General features: G+C 41.7%; 1 protein-coding gene across 7 annotated transcripts; it reads left to right on the top strand.

Moving 5' to 3' along the window:
• Positions 1-199: 199 nt before the first annotated feature.
• On the top strand, positions 200-25,125 carry LOC102390187 (zinc finger protein OZF-like). Of its 7 annotated transcripts, none has more exons than XM_044938764.1 (7): positions 200-337; positions 4,339-4,476; positions 10,565-10,722; positions 14,867-14,952; positions 18,337-18,463; positions 21,970-22,052; positions 22,481-25,125. In XM_044938764.1, the coding sequence occupies exons 4-7, from the start codon at positions 14,941-14,943 to the stop codon at positions 23,693-23,695; spliced, it is 1,437 nt and encodes a 478-aa protein (XP_044794699.1). In that variant the 5' UTR covers positions 200-337; positions 4,339-4,476; positions 10,565-10,722; positions 14,867-14,940; the 3' UTR covers positions 23,696-25,125. The 7 variants fall into 7 exon arrangements, with proteins under 7 accessions (XP_044794699.1, XP_044794697.1, XP_044794719.1 ...); XM_044938762.1 differs by having other exon boundaries at positions 22,478-25,125; XM_044938784.1 differs by lacking the exons at positions 14,867-14,952; positions 18,337-18,463 and adding an exon at positions 20,801-20,896.
• The last annotated feature ends 253 nt before the right edge of the window (positions 25,126-25,378 follow it).

Here is a 25,378-nt window from a genome sequence, read left to right as displayed (position 1 = left end):
TTTCAGAATATTTATGGATGAATGAAGGGTGAATGGATTTTCCTAATCCCGTCACAATATCCTTTCACCTTTGCTTATTATATTAGTCTGGAAAATCCAATCCAGTTGAATGGGGTGTGGCTCGCAGGCTGAAGCCCTATGAGAATCTAGTTAGGGCGTGTCCCTGGAATGTAGCCAGATTAGAGCTTCAGTAAAAGGAAAAAGTCAAACAGAGGAGGCATTTGCTGTGAGAAGGAGAAACTGAACAGGAATGGTTTAGGAGGAAGTTGGAGGAAGAGGAACGGGCTTGTCTCTGAATCGATTTGGTTTCACCAGCTCCTCTGATTTTTGAATTCTGGTAAATTCTCCAAACAGTGAGTTGTGAGGTGGCTTCATCCCCTTAAAACTGTCTTAAGTCCTGTCTGTCTTTAGATTTTTGTCTTATTACAGCAGTTTCTTATGGTCTTTGAATGTTATTGTGCCAAAATTTATTCCATCACCCTCATAATTCTAGTTTTGACTATTTTGTTGTGGTCTCTGCGTGGGTTTGAAAAGAATTTCCAGTCACAGAGTATTTCAGAAAGGAGTGAGTTTATTCAGAACACAAAGCAAAGGTAAGGACACTGGGAGCACAGCCTGCCGACCTCCTGTCTGGCCAGGGAGAACAGACGCTTTTTGTGGCTTAGTAACCAATTTTTATAGTCTCAAGACAAAGAAAATTCCTGCTGGAAGGATGGCATTAGGTAATTGGTTAGGTTTTGTTTGTTTACCTAATATGGCCTCCGAGAGCTGACTGGGTTAGAGCAGGAGGCCTCAAGGCAAGGGTTGCCATGCGGGTAGGTCAGTCACTTGGTGCGGGGCTCTGCAACGGTGGCCTTGGTATTATTTAGTCACTAAGTCATGTCTGAATCTTTTGTGACCCTGTGGACTGTATCCCACCAAACTCCTCTGTCCATGGAATTTCCCAGGCAAGAATACTGGAATGGGTTGCCATGTCTTTCTCCAGGGGATCTTCCCAACCCAGGGATCAAAACTGTCTCCTGTATCGAAGGCAGATTCTTCACCACTGAGCCACTGGGAAGCCAAGCTCGGTGTGAGTAAAAGTCGCTCCGTGTGTCCAACTCTTTGCGACCCCAAGGCCTATATAGGCAATGGAATTCTCCAGCCCAGAAGATTGGAGTGGGTAGCCTTTCTCTTCTCCAGGGGATCTTCCCAACCCAGGGATCGAACCCAGGTCTCCCGCATTGCAGGTGGATTCTTTACCAGCTGAGCCACCAGGAAAGCCCAATAATACTGGAGTGTGTAGCCTATCCCTTCTCCAGGAGATCTTCCCAACCCAGGAATCAAACCGGGGTCTCCTGCATTGCAGATGGATTCTTTACCAACTGAGCTATATGGTCTTGTAAGGCTCCAAGTATTTGTGTCCCCCCTTTTTCCCCTCTTTTTCTTTTTAGTCCCAACAACACAGTCACTAGCAGCTGCCGGGTCCAGCCCCGGCTGATCCAGGGTATTTGAAGCGGGGATGGCGTCGGTGACCTATTTATTTATAAATATTTATCAAAGATATAAAGAGTAATAGAATGAGGATAGCTCAGTAGGAAAATTCAGTGGAGAAAAGAGGCTGAGTAGCTTGGTTTACGCAGGAGACCAATAAAACTTCAAGACAAGAAGTTTGCACCACTTACGTAGGCCGCAGGCGTCCTTCCGTTCTGCCGAAGGAGAGGAGACACTGAGGCCTCCCCGGTCGGATCTTAGAAGCCCAGGCATAATTAGCAAGCATGGCGGGTTCCGTGCTCCAGATGGAGACTCAGCCAGAATTTGAGAGAGAGAGCGACATGGGGAGACCAAGTTTCAGTGAGCAAGGCCCGCACTTTATTTTCCAAAGTAGTTTTTATACCTAAAGTTGTGCATAGAGGATAATGGGGGAAGGGGTGGAGTCATGCAAGCACAGCAGTTCCTGGTCCTAATCAAAGCCAGGCTTTCAAACTTATCATATGCAAAAGTTCAGGTGAATTACATCATCTTCTGGCCAGGAGGCCTGTTAACATTTTAAGAAACTTATTTTTCTCTAAAGGTGATTATTCCAAAGTCAGGCACCAGCCTCCAAAAAAGCATTGGACAAAGCTGCATTCCTATAGGGCAAAGGTGAGGTGGGCTCAATCAAGAAAATAATTAACTCAAGGGTCCAACATTACAAACATTGAGGCTACTACTTACATTTCTATACACCCATTATATCAATCAATACACTGCCAAGGACACAGTAGGTAAGGAGTATGGAGACTTAGCAGCAAACATTGGCTCAATAAGTGAAAAACCCTTCACCAATACAATTTCTAATCAATCTTTTAACTACTCAAAAGAATCTGTGTTTAGACAGTTTAGAACATCTCCTGCCTCTCACAGTTGGGAGGCTCTGAACAATCACATGTGGCCGGAAAAACCTATTCAGGCAGGCTAGAGGACTTCCAAAGAAGTTTGTAGGTTGAAACACTGTCACACCCAGGAATTATTAACTGGAGCTGTAAGCTAACTCTTTTTTCAGAGAGAGGTAGTGGGGGACAGCCCCCCGTAAAGTCAGAGGTGTAGGTGAAAGCGCAAAGCAGAAAGTAGGCAGACTCTGGTTTTGGGGGTAGATGCTCGAGAATTTCCAGGGGGACTCCTGAGGCTCGATCCTGCCTTTGCGTATGCCGAGCCTCCTTCCTCATGACCTTTGCCACAGGCGGAGTGCCTCACGCTGGCTCCTGGCAGTGATAGAATTCCAGTTGAGCTATTCCAGATCCAGAAAGATGATGCTGTGGAAAGTGCTGCACTCAATATGCAATATGCACTCAATATGCAATATGCCGGCTCCCGGCAAGCAGCCACAAGTGGCTATAAAATTTAAATTAATTAAGTGAAATAGCTATACTTCACCACCTCTCTAGTGTTACTTAAATTTCAAGTGTTACATAACCATGTGTGGGGCAGTTACTCTCTTGTAATGTGGATACAGACCATTTCCTACACCCTGGAAAGTTCTATTCACACCTTGATCCGTATCTTATGTTTTTATACTTTTTTGTTGCTGTAAATACTTAATTTCCTGGTTCTCTGAATTAATTTCCTCTTATGGCTTGCATCTAGCGGTTTTCTTCGTTTTATTTATTCCATGTCTTGAGATAGATATTTTACAATAAGCATCTGAGGATTAAATAAACCTCTTGAGATATTTAATTATCTTAAAACATTAATAAATATGGACCTTCTCTGATGTTTTGATGCTTGGGAGATGGATGCAGCACAGGGATTCCTGGTACCTGGGTCCTTTCTGCTCATTAGGATGCCCTGTTGCATATACCTGGGGGCTTCTTGAATACCAAATAGGAATGTACATAGTCTTATCTTTGTATAGAGTAAAAATCCCGAGAGTGAAAAATAACAGTTCATTTCACTCTGAATTTGCCTTGAAGTCAAAACAAAACATAATCCATAGCCAAGTCAGATTTCGTTTTTCTAGATCTTCCTTCCCTTCTTGGACACTCTCTTGTGCTCTGGCTAATCCAATTGCTACATAGTATTTCTCAGGGGTCCCTAAGGCATGCTGAATTGTCCTGGGTACTGGAAGCGTTTCTGCAGGAGCTTCCTGGTGGTTCAGCAGTAAAGAATCTGCCTGCCATTGGAGGAGACACGGGTTAGATCCCTGAGTCGGGCTGATCCCCTAGAGAAGGAAATGGCAACCCCACTCCAGTGTTCTTGCCTGGGAAATCCCATGGACAGAAGAGCCTGGTAGGCTACAGTCTACGGGGTCACAAAGAGTCAGACACAAACTAAAGCGACATAGCAAGGGGATTGATTGCTGTCCTAGGTTTTGAATCAAGGAGGACATTGAGTAATTCTGGACACTGTGAAATGAAAATATCTCCTGCCATATCAATAAACAAGAAATGTCACAGCCATCATTGCTATCTGGCCTTTAAATGTGAATGAGGGCTCACAAAATTGAGATCCAACAGAAGCTGCTAACCCCCGTGGTGATTGCTAAGGAGCTGGGAGTATACAAGAGGCAGCCATCTGCCACACCTTAAGGAAACCGGATTGGCCCCAGATAGCTTAGGTGCATATGAATAGAATGAATTCAAGGAGCCCGAGGCTTGTATCTTCCCATACACAGAGTGCTAAATTCCTTAATTTGATACCTGGTCTTTGATATTCCAACTGCCTGCTCCCTTCCTTACAAATTTGTGTATGGCCTGACTTCCCTTCCTGCCCCCTTGGAGCAGTCCGTCTCTCAGAACTAACTGGGGTGCTGTCTCCTGGGCTGCAGTACTCATTTTGCCCCAAAGAAACTTGCAATCTCAAGTTGTGCATATTTTTTAGTTGACAGTTGGGTGACCAATGAAGTGACCCAGAATGGGCTTCCCTCCTTCGCCTGAAACTCCATGAGGAACAGAAGCTTTGGTACCGGCAGTGGCCCCTTGCACCCGTCCACCTCCTAGGAAGTACAGATGAATTTGCGTAAGTCTCTTCTGGTTCTCAAATCTCTCATACTGGTTGAGATTCTGAGTTTTATTTGGTGGTGGAGCAGGTTATCTGCCCCCTTCCAGTGGGAAAGATACCGGGACAGGGCGTGGATGGAATATCCTGGGCATACCCACTCATGGTCTAGATACTGAGTGGGGCTTGGTTGAAGGATATCAAGAAATTCCCACTGGGTGAGGGCCATTTTGGGGGAAAAAAAAACAACAACAACAGGTGATTACCCACCTAATGGAAAGGTGCTGGGGGCAGGGGGCTCGACGGAAAGAAATTCAGTAATACTTGGGGCTTAGTTGAGAGCCGTAAAAGGTGGTTCCATTGTAGAAAGACATAAGAACGGAACTCATACTTGCAAGTACCTAGTTAATTGGAGACATTAAATCTTGTCCTAAATATTGTGGGGGCTCTTTAATGCGCACACAGTTAAAAAATAAAAGCTGGCTTGGTAAAACCTTAAGCAAGACCTTCTGGGGGAAGCTCAGATTTCTCTGTGTCTTTGAATTGTAAATGTCCTATCTGATCTTCGTAGGTGGTTCTTTTGTGTATTTGTTTGTTCACGTTAGGCCTATAAGAGATCTTTTTGCATTTTTGTTGTTGCTGTTCAGTCGCTCAGTCGTTCAGTTACTCAGTCGTGTCCAACTCTTTGCAACCCCATGGACTGTAGCACACCAGGCTTTCCTGTCCTTCACCATTTCCCGGAGCTTGCTCAAATTCATGTCCATTGAGTCGGTGATGCCACCCAACGACCTCGTCCTCTGTTGGCCCCTTTTCCTCCTGTCCTCAATCTTTCGCAGCATCAGGGTCTTTTCCAATGAGTCAGTTCTTCACATCAAGTGGCCAAAGTATTGGAGCTTCAGCATCAATCCTTCCAATGAACATTCAGGACTGATTTCCTTTTGGATTGACTTTTTTTTTTAATCTCCTTGCTGTCCAAGGGACTCTCAAGGTCTCCTCCAACACCACAGTTCAAAAGCATCAATTCTTTGGCATTTAGCTTTCTTTAATAGTACAGCTCTCACATCTGTACATGACTACTGGAGAACCATAGCTTTGACTAGACAGACCTTTGTCTATGTTTGTCTCTGCTTTTAATATGCTGTCTAGGTTGGTCATAGCTTTTCCTCTAAGAAGCAAGCATCTTTTAATTTCATGGCTGCAGTCACCATCTGCAGTGATTTTGGAGCCCAAGAAAATAAAGTCTGTCACTGTTTCCATTGTTACTCCATCTATGTGCCATGAAGTGATGGCACCAGATGCCATGATTTTAGTTTTTTGAATGTTGAGTTTTAAGCCAGCTTTTCCACTCAATGAATAGTTTTTTGCATTAATCACTTACATCTCTATGAAGATATAATTTATTGGTGGCCAGATGATGGATCCTTTGGAAATTAGAGAAACTAACAAATTATTTAATCTAGAGTGTTCTCATTGTAAACAACTGTTTTGTTGGTACCTATAAAACAAAAGTCAAATTAACCAAAGAACTTTTTTGAACAAGAAAAACTGGTTTAGGAAGCTTCATTGAGACCTTCTCAATGGGGTCTACAGATGTTAATAAGAGCAATTAAGACTATCAACAAAAAACTGGGTGGGGGGGGGTGGGGGTGGGAAGAGGTCTAGCTATTATTTCAATGAAATAAAAAAATTTTTTTTTTTCTTTATAAAGGGGGTTATTTCCCTTGTGGCTTAGTTGGTAAAGAATCCGCCTGCAATGCGGGAGACCTGGGTTCAATCCCTGGGTTGGGAAGATCCCCTGGAGAAGGGAAGGGCTACCCCCTCCAGTATTCTGGCCTGGAAAATTCCATGGACTATACAGTCCATGGGATCACAAAGAGTCGGACACAACTGATTGATTTTCACTTTCACCTCAAATGAATAAATAATTCTTTGGATGGTTATTTAGAATGGGATAAATAAAATAGGCATTTACATTATTAAACAAGATTTGGTATTACTACACTACCTAAAGTTAATGAGCCAAGGGGGACCCCCTACTCGTCCCCAACATTAAAAGCTAAACAAGTCTGTTCTATTTACCCCAGTTTTAAGTTATGTATTTAAGGGGCTAGAAAAATTTACACTGAGATAGCTTAACAGTTATTTTGGGACAGTTAAGCTAAATGGCCTGACTTACTTGACTCTGGGGATTCCAGAGCCTTTTATGTAAAAGTAGGTAAAATAGGGAACAAAAAGAAGAAGCCTTCTAAACTCTCCCCTAAGACCAAAGCTTGTTGATTGGATCCTTATGGAAGCTAAAGATACAGAAGTTGGTGGAATCTAGGTAAAAAGGTATATAAATGAGTACATTTAAGTGGGCTTTATATAAGGTGGTTACAGCTCTTATTTAATTAATATTGTGGGGTAAACAAGGCATATAGATTGCCACTAAGGAAATAATAACTAAATGTACTGAGGAAACCAATAGTTACTTGAGTCATACAAAATAACTAAATTGGGAACTAACATGCAAGTGTTAATAAAATAAAAATAGTGATTTTGCTTTGGTTTAATTTGTAAACTCAGAAAGGCATTTGCTAAATGCCTTATACAAACCTTTGATAATGTGATAAATTAAAACTCTAAAGTTACAGAGCATCAGTTCAGTTTAGTTCAGTTGCTCAGTCGTGTCCGACTCTTTGCAACCCCATGAACCGCAGCACGCCAGGCCTCCCTGTCCATCACCAACTCCCAGAGTTCACCCAGACTCACGTCCATCGAGTCGATGAGGCCATCCAGCCATCTCATCCTCTGTCATCCCCTTCTCCTCCTGCACCCACTCCCTCCATAGACCTTCGTTAATTACATTTCAGTTTGATAAAAATCTTGCCACTGATTTTAGTAACTTTAGGGTGACAAAACAATTCTTTAAAAAACTAAACAACTGCCTTTCTCTCTCAAATGTTTAATCCAGAAAATGAATACAAGCGGCAAGGGCCTAGTGCTGTGCTTAGTTGCTCAGTCATGTCTGACTCTTTGTGACCCCAAGGAACTCTTTGTGACCCCAAGGAACTCTTTGTGACCCCATGGACCATTGCCTGCCGGGCTTCTCAGTCCATGGGGGTTCTCCAGGCAAGAATACTGGAGTGGGTTGCCATGCCCTCCAGCGGATCTTCCCAACCCGAGGATCGAACCCAGGTCTCTCGAATTGCAGGTGAATGCTTTACCGTCTGAGACACCAGGGAAGCCGCAAGGACCTAGACTAAGCCCAGTTAAAAAGGCAAGACCTACAAGACCAAGCCAAGGGAAAAAAGTGGCAGTTTTAAATCTAAACTGATGAGACTGTTAGTTCAGCCAAAACTTACAGATAGTAAGCCTTACTCATCTGAGAAAGCAACTTTAAGGTACTCCAGCTGTTTGTTAACTAGTAAGTTTATATTAATATTGTAATACTTGGTTCATATCTAAACTTTATTAAAACCATGAGATCTCTAGTTTGTTTGTCTGTGTACACATAATACATATGAGATATTTTTAATTCTAAAAGATCTTATTAGAATTGGATTTATGAAGAGATCTATTTAATATTAATAAACTCTTACATTTAAAGAAAACTGGCCAAGATGGCTTTCAGGCTCACATGAACTGGGAAATATTCAATATTAAGTTGATACCTGATATTAGTGTTTAAGTTTGTGGATCTAAATTAATATAGATGTCATTAATAGTCATCAAAATTAACTATTATACTTTATTATACCTAGGTTTAATAAATAAGACCTTACTAATCTCTTGCAAGAAAATAACTGGACATGATGAAACTTCACATAAATGTAAATGAGATTAAAAACTTTAGGATAAAAGCTTTAAAGTAATCATAAAGTAGAAATGTCTATTTAAAATGATCTTTCCAGATGTTTTGTAACTTAAGATTCTAAAGCTGGGCCAATTTAAGCTTAGTGGTGGAAGTTTATTTAAAAGATACTGAGATATCAATTGGGACTTCTGGGGTTAGGGGAGCAGCTCATTGGTAAAGAATCTGCCTGCAGTGCAGAAGATGCAGGAGACTCCACTGGCTTGATCCCTGCGTTGGGAAGATCCCCTGAAGGAGGGCATGGCAAACCTCTCTAGTACTCTTGCCTTGGAGAATCCCATGGACAGAGGAGACTGGCAGGCTACAGTCCATAGGGTTGCACAGAGTTGGACATGACTGAAGTGACTGAACACTGATGTACAAGACATCAATTACTAAATTAAAAAAAAAATTAAAAGTATTTGAGAATATTAATGAAAATTTTGATACCACCTAAGATGTTCTCTATAGGAAAACAAATGTTTTAGTTTTTAAATTATCACTATGTGTAAGCTCATCAATTTATAAAATGCCAATGTAAAGACTGCATAATGCTTACTTCTTAATTTTACTAAAATCAAGGTTTTAAGAGCTGAGGATTCTAATTTAAACATGTAATTAAAGCTGTTGGAAATAATAAAGTAACTTTTCAGAATACAGTAGGAAATAAAATGTGTTTCCAATAAAGAAGATATGAGCAATGAAACTACATTTTAGTTAAAGAAAAAGAATGAGCTAGTTAATTTTATTTAGTTGAAAAATGAAAGGCTGGATACAAAAAGTGGAACCTGGGGAAAAAGTTTTATTCCTAGTCAGGATTAACTTGAATTTAGATTGAAGTTAACTAAGTAAATGGACTTTCTTAAGTGAGCTAATGCAAGACTGGAATTTTTATTTCTGTCTGTGATAAGTACTCCTCCTAATAAAAGATTGTGTGAGTTTCTGTGCCCTTAAATGTTTTATATTTATCTTCTTTGTGACCTTGATTAAATGGATAGGTATTTTTTCAGTGACCTATGATCCTGTGTTTTAAAATCCTTTTGATATTTCTAATAAACTTCCCAAATATCAAAACCTAACTAAGCTTTTTAGCTTCCAGCTGACTCTGGGATGGATACTTCAAAGAAACATCTCTGAGGAATCTCAGAGATAAATATTAGGCTAAGTTTTTTATTTGGTATTTTTAATTCAAAAACACTGTCAAGTGATGGAAAGTAAACTTGAGATTGTGATGTATAGGTAAATATCATTAATACAGATACTCCAAATATCTCTAACATCTGACATGTCCTGATACAATGTTATTATTCATAATTTTAGTGATTATACTAAAATGTTATATGTTGCAGAAATATCCAAGTTTCCCAACTACATTGTACTCAAATCTTCAACCATGCAGAAGGGCCAAGGCACAATCAGTAGGGAAGCTGCTTTTAGAAAGAGTGATTCCCATCTGGGGAATCCCCTCTGCACTACACAGTGACCAAAGAACCCATTTTACTGGACAAATTGTTAAGGAAATGTGTAAAAGTTGGCCGATTACGCAACATTTCCATTGTACCTGTCACCCCCAGTCTTCTGGGCTAGTGGAAAGGACAAATGGAACAATTAAACTAAAACTCAGATGGCTAAAATGATGGATGTTTATTCCTTCTCAGCCTAAAGCTCTTCCATTGGTTCTCCTCAACCTCAGATCTTCTCTGACAAACATCATTTGTTTCCCTTTGAGACTGTTACAGGGAGACCGATGAGACTGAAGGAAAGATTATGATCCTATATTACTTAGGGAGATATATTATTTTAAGGGTTTAATCAAAGTATTGACAAGTCATTCTAAACTTGTTTCTGAAGCTTATTACAGTAATCTATCCTCAAAGGAAGATCAGATGTCCTATGAGAGATTAACCAGGAGATTAAGTCGCTTCAGTTATGTCCGACTCTTTGCAACCCCATGGATTGTAGCCTGCTGGCTCCTCTCTCCATGGGATTCTCCAGGCAAGAATACTGGAGTGGGTTGCCATTCCCTCCTCCAGGGGATCTTCCTAACCCAGGAATCAAACCCATATCTCTTATGTCTCCTGCATTGGCAGTCAGGTTCTTTACCACTAGCGCCATCTGGGAAGCCCAACCAGGAGATTATGCATGGGAAAAAAGACATCATTTAAAGGACTCCCTCCAAACTAGATGGAAGGGCTCTTATCCGGTTCTTTTGACTAGCTCATGTGCAGTGAAATGGAAGGGAATTGACTCTTGGATTCGTATTTTCCACCTAAAAAGGGTTCTTGCACCAGACTCGTCTGTAGGGAGAACTGCTGGCTTCAAACTCACATTAAAGTGATACTCTGACAATAAGGAAACAGCAAAGCCCAGGAGAAGAAGAAGACACCATCAGAAGTAGACAGCTGATCCAAGATGTTGGCCTGACCCATATGATTGTAAGTTTTATTCTTAGTTTCTTGGACTCTTACACATGAATCACATGTTTTTCTATCATGGGCACAATCTTATGCAAATTTTAGAAATCAATCAAATAGTTGAGTTGTTGTGGTTAATTACCAGGATCCAGTACCTCTGGTTTACCTTGGTGGCTTTCTTCCCTCCAAGGCTCTCATTGGTTTACGACTCTTAGAAAGTTTATTTTAGAATAAAGGAATTATAATTCTGTTTGGGCTACAGCTAATATCACTAGATGGGACCCACTCACTTGACCAATCAAACATACTTATTCTAACCATAGCCATAAACACGAATTCTCTCTTAGGGGCTAGGTAAACTCTAGACTATTAGGAGGGACACTTCCTCAGTTTTGGGATGAATTTATCTAGCTAACACCAGACTATGGTCATCTAAGCCTAAAGGTCCCCCTATGCTGGGAACAATTTAATCATATCAAAGATAATCAACCTAACAGCACTAGAAAATTAGGCTGGGTGTCGTGAAAACTGCCAGTGTACCATTCTTCTTAAAGACAATGACTGATATGGAACAGATTAGGTCAGAAGACCAGAAATATACTGGCTGGCACCTAACAGGACTCCATGGCTTTGTGGGTCCAATCTATGTCCCTGGCCTCCAACAGGCTGGCTAGAAACATCTGTTTTAGGATTCCCTTGGGCACTTATGTACAAACTTAGATGTGACTCTAAATTTACCATCAATATGAGCCCAATGGGCCAAGAGATGTATATTTCATGGGTATGACCACTTAGCAGCTATTTTGGCACCTTCCGTAGGATTGGAAATTGTTATTTCTCACATTGAAGCCTTTCAAGGCATTCAATAATTAATGCAACCAGTCTATTAGCCTACTAAATTCTGAGGTTTCTATGATAAGAAAAGCTGTCTTACAAAATGATACGGCCTTTAATATCCTTACAGCATCTCAAGGGGGCACCTGTGCTATAATTCAAACTGAGTGTTTTGTTTACAAACCACATGAATCCTCTAATGGGTGATGTTTTAGGAAGATGGTTTGATTCTGAAAGCTCACGGCTTAAATCCCTATTTGTAACTTTCATCACATTATTAACAGTATTACTTATAACCTGTTTTATGATTGTTGTCTTTTGTATTACATGATGTATAACCAGGCCTCCTGCCAAATTAATGATAGCTAAACATCTTGAAGAAATAGATCACATTTATAATATAGAATAATTGTAATAGTGTGATTCTAGGTATGGTAATAGGCAACAAGGGAAATATCTCTGGATCCTATTAGGTTAGAAAATAAGGGATCCAGAGAATCTTTTATTATTTATCAATAGGCCTAATCTGGAAATTAACACTTGGATTGACATATCAACAAGGACCTTCACCTGATCTGGGATGAGCATCCCAGCACTGGGAGTTCTTCAGTCCCTTTAGCCTGCCTGCTCCCTTTGTTACAAAATTTGTATATAGTCTGACTTCCCCTCCTGCCTCCTTGGAGCAGTTTTCTCAGAACTACTGAGATGCTGTCTCCGGGCTCAGAGTCCTAAACATTGCCACGAAATACAATAACTCTCTACTTTCAGGTTATGACTGTATTTTGTAGTCGACACTGTGGATGCTAATAAAGAAGGTCAAACTACAGACATCTTACAAATAAGACAAGATAAGCCTTGAGTTTTCTATGTTCAGCAGCCTATGGCATTGTCGATTTAAAAATATGCACAACTTGAGAGTTGCAAGTTAAGTTTTATTTGGGGCAAATGAGGACTGCAGCCTAAGAGCCAGTGCCTCAGTTAGTTCTGAGAGATTGCTCCAAGGAAGCCAGAGGGGAAGTCAGGCTATATAAAGTTTTTAACAAAGGGAGCAGGCACTCTGAACATCAAAAATCAGGTATCAAATTAGAAATTTAGCACTCTGTGTACGGGAAGATGCAAGCCTCTGGCCTCACTGAATTCTTTGCCTTCATATGCACTTCAGCTCCCTGGGGCTAATCCTGTTTCCTTGTTCATCTTGCTGCCTGTATTTCCCCAGCTTCTCAGTAATCACCATGGCTTGGCAGGGAGTGGGTGGAGGGAGGAACGTGGTGGGGTGGCAGCATCTGCTTGATTGGAATTTAGAGAGCTCTTATTCAAGAGATAAGAAAGCCTTCCTTAGTGATCAATGCAAAGAAATAGAGGAAAAGTCTAGAGATCTCTTCAAGAAAATTAGAGATACCAAGGGAACATTTCATGCAAAGATGGGCTCGATAAAGGACAGAAATGGTATGGACCTAACAGAAGCAGAAGAGATTAAGAAGAGGTGGCAAGAATACACAGAAGAACTGTACAAAAAAGATCTTCACAACCCAGATAATCACGATGGTGTGAACACTGACCTAGAGCCAGACATCCTGGAATGTGAAGTCAAGTGGGCCTTAGAAAGCATCACTACGAACAAAGCTAGTGGAGGTGATGGAATTCCAGTTGAGCTCTTTCAAATTCTGAAAGATGATGCTGTGAAAGTGCTGCACTCAATATGCCAGCAAATTTGGAAAACTCAGCAGTGGCCACAGGACTGGAAAAGGTCAGTTTTCATTCCAATCCCAAAGAAAGGCAATGCTAAAAAATGCTCAAACTACCGCACAATTGCACTCATCTCACATGCTAGTAAAGTAATGCTCAAAATTCTCCAAGCAGGCTTCAGCAATATGTGAACCGTGAACTTCCTGATGTTCAAGCTGGTTTTAGAAAAGGCAGAGGAACCAGAGATCCAATTGCCAACATCCACTGGATCATGGAAAAAGCAAGAGAGTTCCAGAAAAACATCTATTTCTGCTTTATTGACTATGCCAAAGCCTTTGACTGTGTGGATCACAATAAACTGTGAAAATTCTGAAAGAGATGGGAATACCAGACCACCTGATCTGTCTCTTGAGAAACCTGTATGCAGGTCAGGAAGCAACAGTTAGAACTGGACATGGAACAACAGACTGGTTCCAAATAGGAAAAGGAGTACGTCCAGGCTGTATATTGTCACCCTGCTTATTTAACTTATATGCAGAGTACATCATGAGAAACGCTGGACTGGAAGAAGCACAAGCTGGAATCAAGATTGCTGGGGGAAATATCAATAACCTCAGATATGCAGATGACACCACCCTTATGGCAGAAATTGAAGAGGAACTCAAAAGCCTCTTGATGAAGGTGAAAATGGAGAGTGAAAAAGTTGGCTTAAAGCTCAACATTCAGAAAACGAAGATCATGGCATCCGGTCCCATCACTTCATGGGAAATAGATGGGGAAACAGTGGAAACAGTGTCAGACTTTATTTTTTGGGGCTCCAAAATCACTGCAGATGGTGACTGCAGCCATGAAATTAAAAGACGCTTACTCCTTGGAAGGAAAGTTATGACCAACCTAGATAGCATATTCAAAAGCAGAGATACTACTTTGCCAACAAAGGTCTGTCTAGTTAAGGCTATGGTTTTTCCAGTGGTCGTGTATGCATGTGAGAGTTGGACTGTGAAGAAGGCTGAGCGCTGAAGAATTGATGCTTTTGAAGTGTGGTGTTGGAGAAGACTCTTGAGAGTCCCTTGGACTGCAAGGAGATCCAACCAGTCCATTCTGAAGGATATCAGCCCTGGGATTTCTTTGGAAGGAATGATGCTAAAGCTGAAACTCCAGTACTTTGGCCACCTCATGTGAAGAGTTGACTCATTGGAAAAGACTCTGATGCTGGGAGGGATTGGGGGCAGGAGGAGAAGGGGACGACAGAGGATGAGATGGCTGGATGGCATCACTGACTCGATGGACGTGAGTCTGAGTGAACTCTGGGAGTTGGTGATGGACAGGGAGGCCTGGTGTGCTGTGATTCATGGGGTTGCAAAGAGTCGGACACAACTGAGTGACTGAACTGAACTGAACTATTCACATATGGAGGCCAGAAATTACTGATGGCTGTGACATTTCTTGTTTATTAATATGGCAGGAGATATTTTCATTTCACAACGGCTATTGCCATCTTACCTGTGATCCTGCAGAGAAGATTCTTAGGGTGCATCACTTATTTTGGTTTGAGGGGCTGGGGGTCATGTCCAGGTGAAGGTTGGGGCTTGAATTCTGATGGGTCTGGAAGTCTGGAGTCTCAAGGCTTCTTCTTCATCCTCAGATTGACCTGCCTCGTGCTTGGATTGGTTGTGAGTGAAATCGTGAGAAAGGCTCCTGGTGACTGAACTGTTGAAGATGGAGCCCCTGGTAAGTAGTGATGCCTCCTCCTGAAATTACACCCCAAGTGCCATTCGATGGACAAGGTTTCCACACTGGCTTCTATGTTCCAAGCACAAGCAGGCAGGGTTCAAATATCTGAGCTCAAATTACCTTTGTCCAGGACTCTGGGATAGTTATCATTGGTCAGGTATATCAATAATAATAAACTAATCTCATTCTTTACAGTAAACAAATTTATGAGAGCTTGCACTAATCTTGTGTGTTTACAGAAGAGATAATAAAATTTCTTTTTACTTATTCAACCCTTGTCCTGATTGGCGAAAGATTAATTTGTTGGCTATTTTTGGACATGAGGGGCTTAGGAGCAGTAATGGCAAGTAGTAGAGATCAGTGAGGAGAAGACATCACAAGCCCTGGAGAGTCAGAGGTTACAGCCCTGAGTGTAGCTAATCTAGTGTTATACCACCTGATGTGAAGCTGTTCAGTGTTGACAGGAACAGAAGGTTCCTGTCTTTCAGTTTTGGGACTAAAAGAGAATCATTTTACTTTTTTTCAGTTTTTAACCTCTACTCAGTACATATGCACTATTGAAAATTACTGAAAAAGTCAACAAACTATCATTAGCATTCTTTCCCCAAATCACACATTTTCAGTTCTGTTCAGTCATGTCTGACTCTGGGAGCCCATGGACTGCAGCACACCAGGCCGCCCTGTCTATCACCAACTACCAGAGTTTACTCAAACATGTCCATTGAGTCTGTGATGCCATCCAGCCATCTCATCCTCTGTCATCCCCTTCTCCTCCTGACTTCAATCTTGCCAAGCATCAGGGTCTTTTCAAATGAGTCAGTTCTTTGCATCAGGTGCCCAAAGTATTGGAGTTTCAGCTTCAGCATCAGTCCTTCTAATGAATATTCAGGACTGATTTCCTTTAGGATGGACTGGTTGGATCTCCTTGCAGTCCAAGGGACTCTCAAGAGTCTTACCCAACATCATACTTCAAAAGCATCAATTCTTCGGTGCTCAGCTTCCTTTATAGTCCAACTCTCACATCCATAGATGACCACTGGAAAAACCATAGCCTTGACTAGATGGACCTTTGTTGGCAAAGTAATGTCTCTGCTTTTTAATATGCTATCTAGTTTGGTCATAACTTTTTTTCCAAGGAGCAAGCGTCTTTTAATTTCATGGCTGCAATCACCATCTGCAGTGAATTTGGAGCCCCAAAAAATAAAGTCTGACACTGTTTCCCCATATATTTGCCATGAAGTGATAGGACCAGATGCCATGATCTTCGTTTTCTGAATGTTGAGCTTTAAGCCAACTTTTTCACTCTCCACTTTCACTTTCATCAAGAGGCTCTTTAGTTCTTCACTTTCTGCCATAAGGGTGGTGTCATCTGCATATCTGAGGTTATTGATACTTCTCCCGGCAATCTTGATTCCAGCTTGTGCTTCCTCCAGCCCAGCGTTTCTCATGATGTACTCTGCATATAAGTTAAATAAGTAGGGTGACAATATACAGCCTTGATGTACTCCTTTTCCTATTTGGAACCGGGCTGTTTTTCCATGTCCAGTTCTAACTGTTGCTTCCTGACCTGCATACAGGTTTCTCAAGAGGCAGATCAGGTGGTCTGGTATTCCCATCTCTTTCAGAATTTTCCACAGTTTATTGTGATCCACATAGTCAAGGACTTTGGCATAGTCAATAAAGCAGAAGTAGATGTTTTTCGAACTCTCTTGATTTTTCAGTGATCCAGTGGATGTTGGCAATTTGATATTTGGTTCCTCTGCCTTTTCTAAATCCAGCTTGAACATCTGGAAGTTCATGGTTCACATACTGTTGAAGCCTGGCTTGGAGAATTTTAAGCATTACTTTGCTAGCATGTGAGATGAGTGCAATTGTGCAGTAGTAGTTTGAGCATTCTTTGGCATTGCTTTTTTTTGGGATTGGAATGAAAACTGACCTTTTCCAGTCCTGTGACCACTGCTGAGTTTTCCAAATTTGCTGACATATTGAGTGCAGCACTTTCACAGCCTCATCTTTTAGGATTTGATATAGCTCAACTGGAATTCCATCACCTCCACTAGCTTTGTTCGTAGTGATGCTTTCTAAGGCCCACTTGACTACACATTCCAAGATGTCTGACTTGTACTCATATTTGAGAACTGAAACGAATGTGCTATTGTTACTGTTTAATTGCTCAGTTTTATCCGACTCTGCAACCCCATGAATTGTAGCCCACCAGACTCCTTTGTCCATGGGATTTCCCAGGCAAGGATACTGAAATGGACTGCTATTTCCTTCTCCAGGGATCTTCCTGACACAGTGGTCATACCTGAGTCTTCTGCACTGTTAGGTTCTTTACCACTGAGCCACCAGGGAAGTCTGGAAGGAATGTGTAGGGAAGAGTATTGTCTGCAAAGAAAAGAGAAAGACTAGAGTAGATAGAGTTAAACTAGGCTTTTGTATAGATTTTTTAAAAACTGGAGAAAACAAGCCAATAACTAGGCTCCTTTCATCCTTCACCATACAGGCAATGTTAGATTACAAGAGAAATAGGGATAACTAAGGTCAAGGTCCCTGAGAATGCTGAGAGTGGGAGTCCTCCCACCACAGGAATAGCCAGTCTCAGTCTGTCCTTCACTCCAGCCCAAGAGTCCATGACTCATGCCCCTGAACTGTCTGACCTCAGAGTGTGTTCTGAACACCTGAGTCCCACAGTGCTGAGAGAGACATCTCCTGGTATTCTGTATGAGTTCTTTATGAACACTGTTCGGTTCTGAGAACACTGTAGACAGCTCTTCATGATTCTCTGACATTTGCATGATTAGTAGAATAATGTTTTGTATTTAACATAGGTTTGCTAGGCCAGAAACAGTTCATACCACAATATATTGGGCGATTCAACATCATAACAAGTTATGAAAACAGTTTCTATTTGGAGAATCAAAAGTTCCCTTAGGGACATAATTTACCTTCTGAGCCACCAGGGAAGCACCAAGGGACATAATTTAAACCAATAGCCATGGTTTAAAAGTAGTTCATCATGGTTATTGTTTGTCTTGTTGGAAATGTGTCCAGTTAATAAAAAAGAGAAACTTAATTATACATTTTCAAGTGAATATTTCATAATCACCTGTCTAGAAGTCCTAATTACAAGGTTATTGAAAAACTTCCAAATTACACTAAAACACACTTCATGTGATATTTCTGTAAAATAAGGATTCTTGAGTGTATAGGTGTCCATGAATGTACCTGAAAGGCAGACACCAGCTCAGTGCTGCAGGGAACCAGGGGAACCCCACATGGAACATGATCATCATCCACCCAGTCCCCATCCTTCCTCAGCTGAACCTTCATAGCAGTAGAGGCTGCTCTGTCTAAATCGGAATATCCCTGATGTTTTAGGAATTGGTGACATTTGAAGATGTAGCTGTTGACTTCACCCAGGAAGAGTGGAGCCTGCTAGACAAGTCCCAGAAAAACCTGTTCAGAAATGTGATGATGGAAACTATCCATCATCTGGTCTCTGTAGGTGAGTCTGTCAACACAGATGTACATGCATCTGTGTCCATTGCATTCATTCATTCGCTGAACAAGCATTTAAAACAGCTTCCTTGTATCCCACTGCAACTGTTTCCTCATTCTCTGATATTCTTCATGACCACTTAAAAGGAAGATGTTTCTTTATGGGACACTTTTCATCACCACACTGAAAGGTTTTATTGGCAAGGTTTCATCTTTGTTGCTACTCAGTCTCTAGAGTCAGAACAGAACTGGGGATTCAGTGGATATTTTAATGCATAAGTAAAAGGATTTGATATTTTACAAATAATTATTCTGTTCCAATCACTTCTTGTGCGGTAGTTTGAGCATTTTTTGGCATTGCCTTTCTTTGGGATTGGAATGAAAACTGACCTTTTCCAGTCCTGTGGCCACTGCTGAGTTTTCCAAATTTGCTGGCATATTGAGTGCAGCACTTTCACAGCATCATCTTTCAGAATTTGAAAGAGCTCAACTGGAATTCCATCACCTCCACTAGCTTTGTTCGTAGTGATGCTTTCTAAGGCCCACTTGACTTCACATTCCAGGATGTCTGGCTCTAGGTCAGTGATCACACCATCGTGATTATCTGGGTCGTGAAGATCTTTTTTGTTCAGTTCTTCTGTGTATTCTTGCCATCTTGCACTCATCTCACACGCTAGTAAAGTAATGCTCAAAATTCTCCAAGCCAGGCTTCAGCAATATGTGAACCGTGAACTTCCTGATGCTCAATCTGGTTTTAGAAAAGGCAGAGGAACCAGAGATCAAATTGCCAACATCCGCTGGATCATGGAAAAAGCAAGAGAGTTCCAGAAAAACATCTATTTCTGCTTTATTGACTATGCCAAAGCCTTTGACTGTGTGGATCACAATAAACTGGAAAATTCTGAAAGAGATGGGAATACCAGACCACCTGATCTGCCTTTTGAGAAATCTATATGCAGGTCAGGAAGCAACAGTTAGAACTGAACATGGAACAACAGACTGGTTCCAAATAGGAAAAGGACTACGTCAAGGCTGTATGTATATTGTCACCCTGCTTATTTAACTTATATGCGGAGTACATCATGGGAAACGCTGGGCTGGAAGAAACACAAGCTGGAATCAAGATTGCCGGGAGAAATATCAATAACCTCAAATATGCAGATGACACCACCCTTATGGCAGAAAGTGAAGAGGAACTCAAAAGCCTTTTGATGAACGTGAAAGTGGAGAGTGAAAAAGTTGGCCTATAAAGCTCAACATTCAGAAAATGAAGATCATGGCATCTGGTCTCATCAGTTCATGGGAAATAGATGGGGAAACAGTGGAAACAGTGTCAGACTTTATTTTTTTGGGCTCCAAAATCACTGCAGATGGTGACTGCAGCCATGCAATTAAAAGACGCTTACTCCTTGGAAGGAAAGTTATGACCAACCTAGATAGCATATTCAAAAGCAGAGAGATTCCTTTGCCAACAAAGGTCCATCTAGTCAAGGCTATGGTTTTTCCAGTGGTCATGTATGGATGTGAGAGTTGGACTGTGAAGCAGGCTGAGTGCCAAAGAATTGACGCTTTTGAAGTGTGGTGTTGGAGAAGACTCTTGGGCGTCCCTTGGACTGCAAGGAGATCCAACCAGTCCATTCTGAAGGAGATCAGCCCTGGGATTTCTTTGGAAGGAATGATGCTAAAGCTGAAACTCCAGTACTTTGGCCACCTCATGCGAAGAGTTGACTCATTGGAAAAGACTCTGATGTTGGGAGGGATTGGGGGAGGAGGAGAAGGGGACGACAGAGGATGAGATGGCTGGATGGCATCACTGACTCAGTGGACGTGAGTCTGGGTGAACTCTGGGAGTTGGTGATGGACAGGGAGGCCTGGTGTGCTGCAATTCATGGGGTTGCAAAGAGTCGGACACAACTGATCGACTGAACTGAACTGAACTGAATCACTTTTTGAAGGCTTGAGAGCAGAGTCCTGTATATGACATAATTTTGATTCTTCCTATAAGGTGGATCATTACTGGATCCTGTTTGACATATTCAGCCCACTGTAGAGTCTTTTGATCTTTCCCATTTGCAAAAGACTGAGGATTCTGTGTCCTCTCTCTGAACTGGTACATGGGCATCATCCCTTAGACAACCTCACTGTTCTTGCTGCTGCTCTGGGTTTCCTCCTGGTCTGCTGAAGGACCTTCACTGTTCTGTCCAGTAAAGATGTTGTTGCGTGCACTGACCTTCAATTATCTCTTTATTTTCCTCAGTACCCTTACCTTGGACTTCAGCATACCAAAAGATAATTAGGCCAGACTTAAAATCCACACTTTTTTTTTTTTTTTTAAATCAAACAGGCTATCAGATCAGCAAATCAGATGTGATTTCCCAGCTGGAACAGGGAAAAGAGTTGTGGAGTAAAGCAGCAGGAGGCTTCCAAGGTCAAAGACCAGGTGAACATCAGGGGCCTGGGCTTCACTGCAAAGAGGTTCTGGTCATTGAGTGACTAAGTCCTTGGAAGCAGAACTGAAGGTTTTGAGACATGAGTGCTGCTACTGCTAAGTCACTTCAGTTGTGTCCGACTGTGTGACCCCATAGACGGCAGCCACCAGGCTCCCCCATCCCTGGGATTCTCCAGGCAAGAACACTGGAGTGGGTTGCCATTTCCTTCTCCAATGCATGAAAATGAAAAGTGAAAGTGAAGTTGCTCAGTCGTGTCCAACTCTTCACGACCCCATGGACTGCAGCCTACCAGGCTCCTCCATCCATGGGATTTTCCAAGCAAGAGTACTGAAGTGGGGTGCCATTGCCTTCTCCATGAGACATGAGTGATCTATCCTAAATGGAAGTGAGGACACTGGGGCATATTCCTCACATTTTTACCATTTTGTGCACCTGTTATCCCAAATCATGTGTCTTCCTGCCACTTTCTTTTCTTTAAATACTTGTGGACTTGCTGCACTTAAACTTACACATAGTGATTCCTGTCCTGATCCTCTCATTTAATGTTTTTTTCCATCATTTTCTGACACACTATCTCTTCCCCACACTACATTTTTATATTTTAATCCTGGTTTTGTCTAATAGACAATGACTTTTAAAGTATTCTACTACCTTGAGTATTTCTTTGTTATATACACAGTTTCTCCATGTGAGTGCCTATTTTTGAAACATACTCACATGGAGGACTTGGTATTTATCTATATTTCTATTTTCCTAATGATGCTAAAGCAGAAACTCCAGTACTTTGGTCACCTCATGTGAAGAGTTGACTCATTGCAAAAGACTCTGATGCTGGGAGGGATTGGGGGCAGGAGGAGAAGGGGACAACAGAGGATGAGATGGCTGGATGGAGTCACTGACTCGATGGACATGAGTCTGAGTGAACTCCGGGAGTTGGTGATGGACAGGGAGGCCTGCCGTGCTGCGATTCATGGGGTTGCAAATAGTTGGACACAACTGAGCGACTGAACTGACTGACTGACTGAATGCCATTCTAAAATCTATATTTTTTCCATTTATTTAGGCAGTGAAAGACCCCTTAGACAACAAGAAATTATACTCATGCCAAGTGTCTACAGGAAACACATATCCCCTGCCATGGCAATGGTAAGTTTCATGGGTGGGAACCCCAGTCATCCAAATTAAAGACCTGGCAGTGAGATAAGTTGGCAATTGAGAACCATTGCCTATGTGTAATTTGAGATTGAGCTCTTTTTGAAAAAAATTTGGGGTAGTCTGAAATCAGTTAAGAATCAATATGAGCTCAAAACCACAACCAGTGAATTAAGGGGAAAAAGCCAGTTATACAAACATTGCTCATCTTCAAAATTAATCTGATATCTGAGGTAGGAAACTATAAAAGCAAAAGTTTGTGCCTGCAGGGGAGTAGCACAACACATGTTTACATCTAACACTGGAGACATTTTAACAGGAAACTTACCAGCTGATGCTCTATGGTGAACATGCAGACAAATGAATGTCTGCCTGGTCTCGGGCAAACCAGTAACAGTCTCATATCTCCTTCTCCAAAGCAGGTTTCTCACTCGCAAGGGAATTCTGCTGGATGTACTGATCTGAGTGATGAATTTACTCCTCAATCTTCACCTCAATATTCAACAGTTCCCTTAAGAAGGAAACATAATGTCAGCAAACAGTGTGAAAAATCACTTAGTCAAGGGTCATTCCTTAATAGACAGGGTCACATTCACACTAGAGGTAAATCATGTCAATGTGCTCTGTGTGGAAAAGTCTTTAGTAATTGCTTTAGACTCAGACAACACAAGATGATTCACACTGTAGAGAAACCATTCAAATGTCAACACTGTGGCAAAGTCTTCAATCAAAGATTCTTTTTGAAAGAGCATGAGAGAATTCATACAGGAGAGAAGCCCTGTGAATGTCCTCTATGTGGAAAAGCCTTTAGAAATTACTCTAACCTCAGCAGCCACAAGAAGATTCACACTGGAGAGAAACCATTCAAATGTCAACTCTGTGGGAAAGTCTTCAGTCAAAGTTGCTCCTTGAAAGACCATAAGAGAACTCATACAGGAGAGAAGCCCTATAAATGTCCTCTATGTGGAAAAGCCTTTAGTAGGTGTAGTAGCCTCAGCAAACACAAGAGGATTCACACTGGAAAGAAACCATTTGAATGTCGACTGTGTGGAAAAATCATCAATGGAAGATTCTCCTTGAAAGAACATGAGAAAACTCACAGAGGAGAGGATGGCTATGAATGTCATCAGTGTGAAAAAGTCTTTAGTCATTGCTCTAAGCTCATAAGACACAAGGAGAGTCACACTGGAGAGAAACCATTCAAATGTCAACTGTGTGGGAAGGCTTTCAATCAAAATATCTCCTTGAAACAACATGAGGAAAGTCACACAGAAGAGAAGACTTATAAATGTCATCAGTGTTGTAAAGTCTTTAGTAGATGTGCCAGCCTCAAGAGACACAGCATGATTCACACTGGAGAGAAGCCATTCAAATGCCAACTGTGTGGGAAAGTCTTCAATCGAAATTCCTCCTTGAAAGGACATGAGAGAACTCACACAGGAGAGAAGCCCTATGAGTGTCATCAGTGTGGAAAAGCCTTTCCTCAAAGAAGGGACCTTAATTCACACAATAAAATTCACACTGGAGAGAAACCATACCTATGTCTTGAGTGTGGGAAGTTCTTCCATTATAGTTCTGGGCTTTGTATGCACAAGAAAATCCACACAGGAGTGAAAGCATGTTTGCCATGTGTGTAAGAAGGCCTTCAGTAAATGTAATAAACTGAGAGAACATGAGAGAACCCAGAGCAGAGAGCAGCCCTATGAGTGTCAGCTCGGTGGAGAACACTTTGCTCCTGCTTTTTCCCTTAGACAACACGAGGGAACCCAGCACAGGAGAGAAAAGCAGAAGGGCCCTCCATAGATGTTCTAACCTGAGGTGACTTAATCAACATGGAGGCTCCTACAGGCGTCATACTCCATCCACAGTCCAGACAGGCATCACCTGTGGAAGTGGACCTATATGTGCGCTGTCTATGCCTTTAGTCAATTGCCTGACCTCAGGTAACTTAGCAGAACTCACTCTGTAAACACAATATGAGTGTTTTCAGCAGCATCTTCCAACTTTATAGACCCTAGAGTATGTGAGGAGAGGATAAGCAACCCTAGTTCTTCTTTCACGATTAATTGTTCAGTATGAGGCTGCTCCATGTGGCCTGGAGAAAGAAACAGCAATCCGTTCTAGGATTCTTGCTTGGAGAATTCCATGGACAGAGGAGCCTGGTGGGCTACAGTCCATGCAGTCACAAAGAGTTGGACATGACTGAGCAACTAATACACACACACACTCAATGTGGAGAGTCACTGGGGCTATAATCACTCTTAACATATATTCAGGTGAGCCCCAGGCTTGATGTGCACAAGCAACTCAGTGAAAATAAGCACTAAAATAAGAACAAAGATTAAGACTTGAGAAACACCAAAGTATGTTGAGCAACATCAAAGCATACTTCTAAATAATTCATCCTTGAGAATTGATTTCATGGAAAGTTATGAGAAATTCTTTCTCCATAGAGCCAGCCCACGGGTTCACCTGTGCTCAGCCTATATAACACACCCTCAGTGTCATGAAGGAAGAAGGAAGAGAAGTCTTCAGTGATTACTTATTTTTCAGTTAATGTGAAATTCTCACACTGAGGATATAGCAATCCTAAAAACCACAGTGGAGCTACAGCTAGATTTCACATCAGAAAAAAATGATCATGTATGGGAGGGGGAACCCCTGAAAGAAAACTGTAACACACAATCAGGCTTCCCAAGTGGCTCAATGGTAAAGAATCTGCCTGTGAATGCAGGAGACACAGGTTCGATCCTGGTTCCAGGAAGAAACCCTGGAGAAGGAAATGGCAACCCACTCCAGTATTCTTGCCTGGAAAATCTCATGGACAGATGAGCCTGGTGGACTAGTGTCTGGCATCGCAGAGTCGTACACAACTTAGCAACTGAACAACAACAACACACAATCAGGCAGATGGTGATTTGGGGAAATAGTTCTTGATGGAAATGTGACATAAAATGAAGAGTGAAGTGACCTAGCAATATGGAATACAGAGTTTTGTAAGAAATTAACATTTGTGTATAGAATAATAATTGCAAATATTCAAACAATAAAGTCCATGGCTAAAGAAGCTCAGAGTTGCTGTTTGATTTCTTTGAGCCCCTATAAACAAGGGACACAGGTTTACACTCTGGGAAAGTGGGCAGAGACTCAGCCCCATTCTCTGAGTTCCCTCTTTCTCCACAGCTCTTTGTACACAACTCAACTCCACTCATTCCAATGTCCCTCTATCCCCATGTACCCCATTCAGGCCCTGGGGGTGACACAGCTCTGATCTTCAGCTCCACTGGTCAGGTTTCCCAGAATGTTGACCCTGCTCATGC

This window comes from Bubalus bubalis, chromosome 1, assembly GCF_019923935.1.
Source record: "Bubalus bubalis isolate 160015118507 breed Murrah chromosome 1, NDDB_SH_1, whole genome shotgun sequence".
Lineage (NCBI taxonomy): Eukaryota > Metazoa > Chordata > Mammalia > Artiodactyla > Bovidae > Bubalus > Bubalus bubalis.
Note: the sequence above shows the minus strand (reverse complement) of the source record. Positions and strands in the feature narration are given on the sequence as shown.

Coding starts and splice junctions, on each gene's coding strand:
- LOC102390187 (XM_044938762.1), top strand. Junction 18,464..21,969: donor CCATCATCTGGTCTCTGTAG/GTGAGTCTGTCA, acceptor CCATTTATTTAG/GCAGTGAAAGACCCCTTAGA. Junction 22,053..22,477: donor TATCCCCTGCCATGGCAATG/GTAAGTTTCATG, acceptor CCTTCTCCAAAG/CAGGTTTCTCACTCGCAAGG.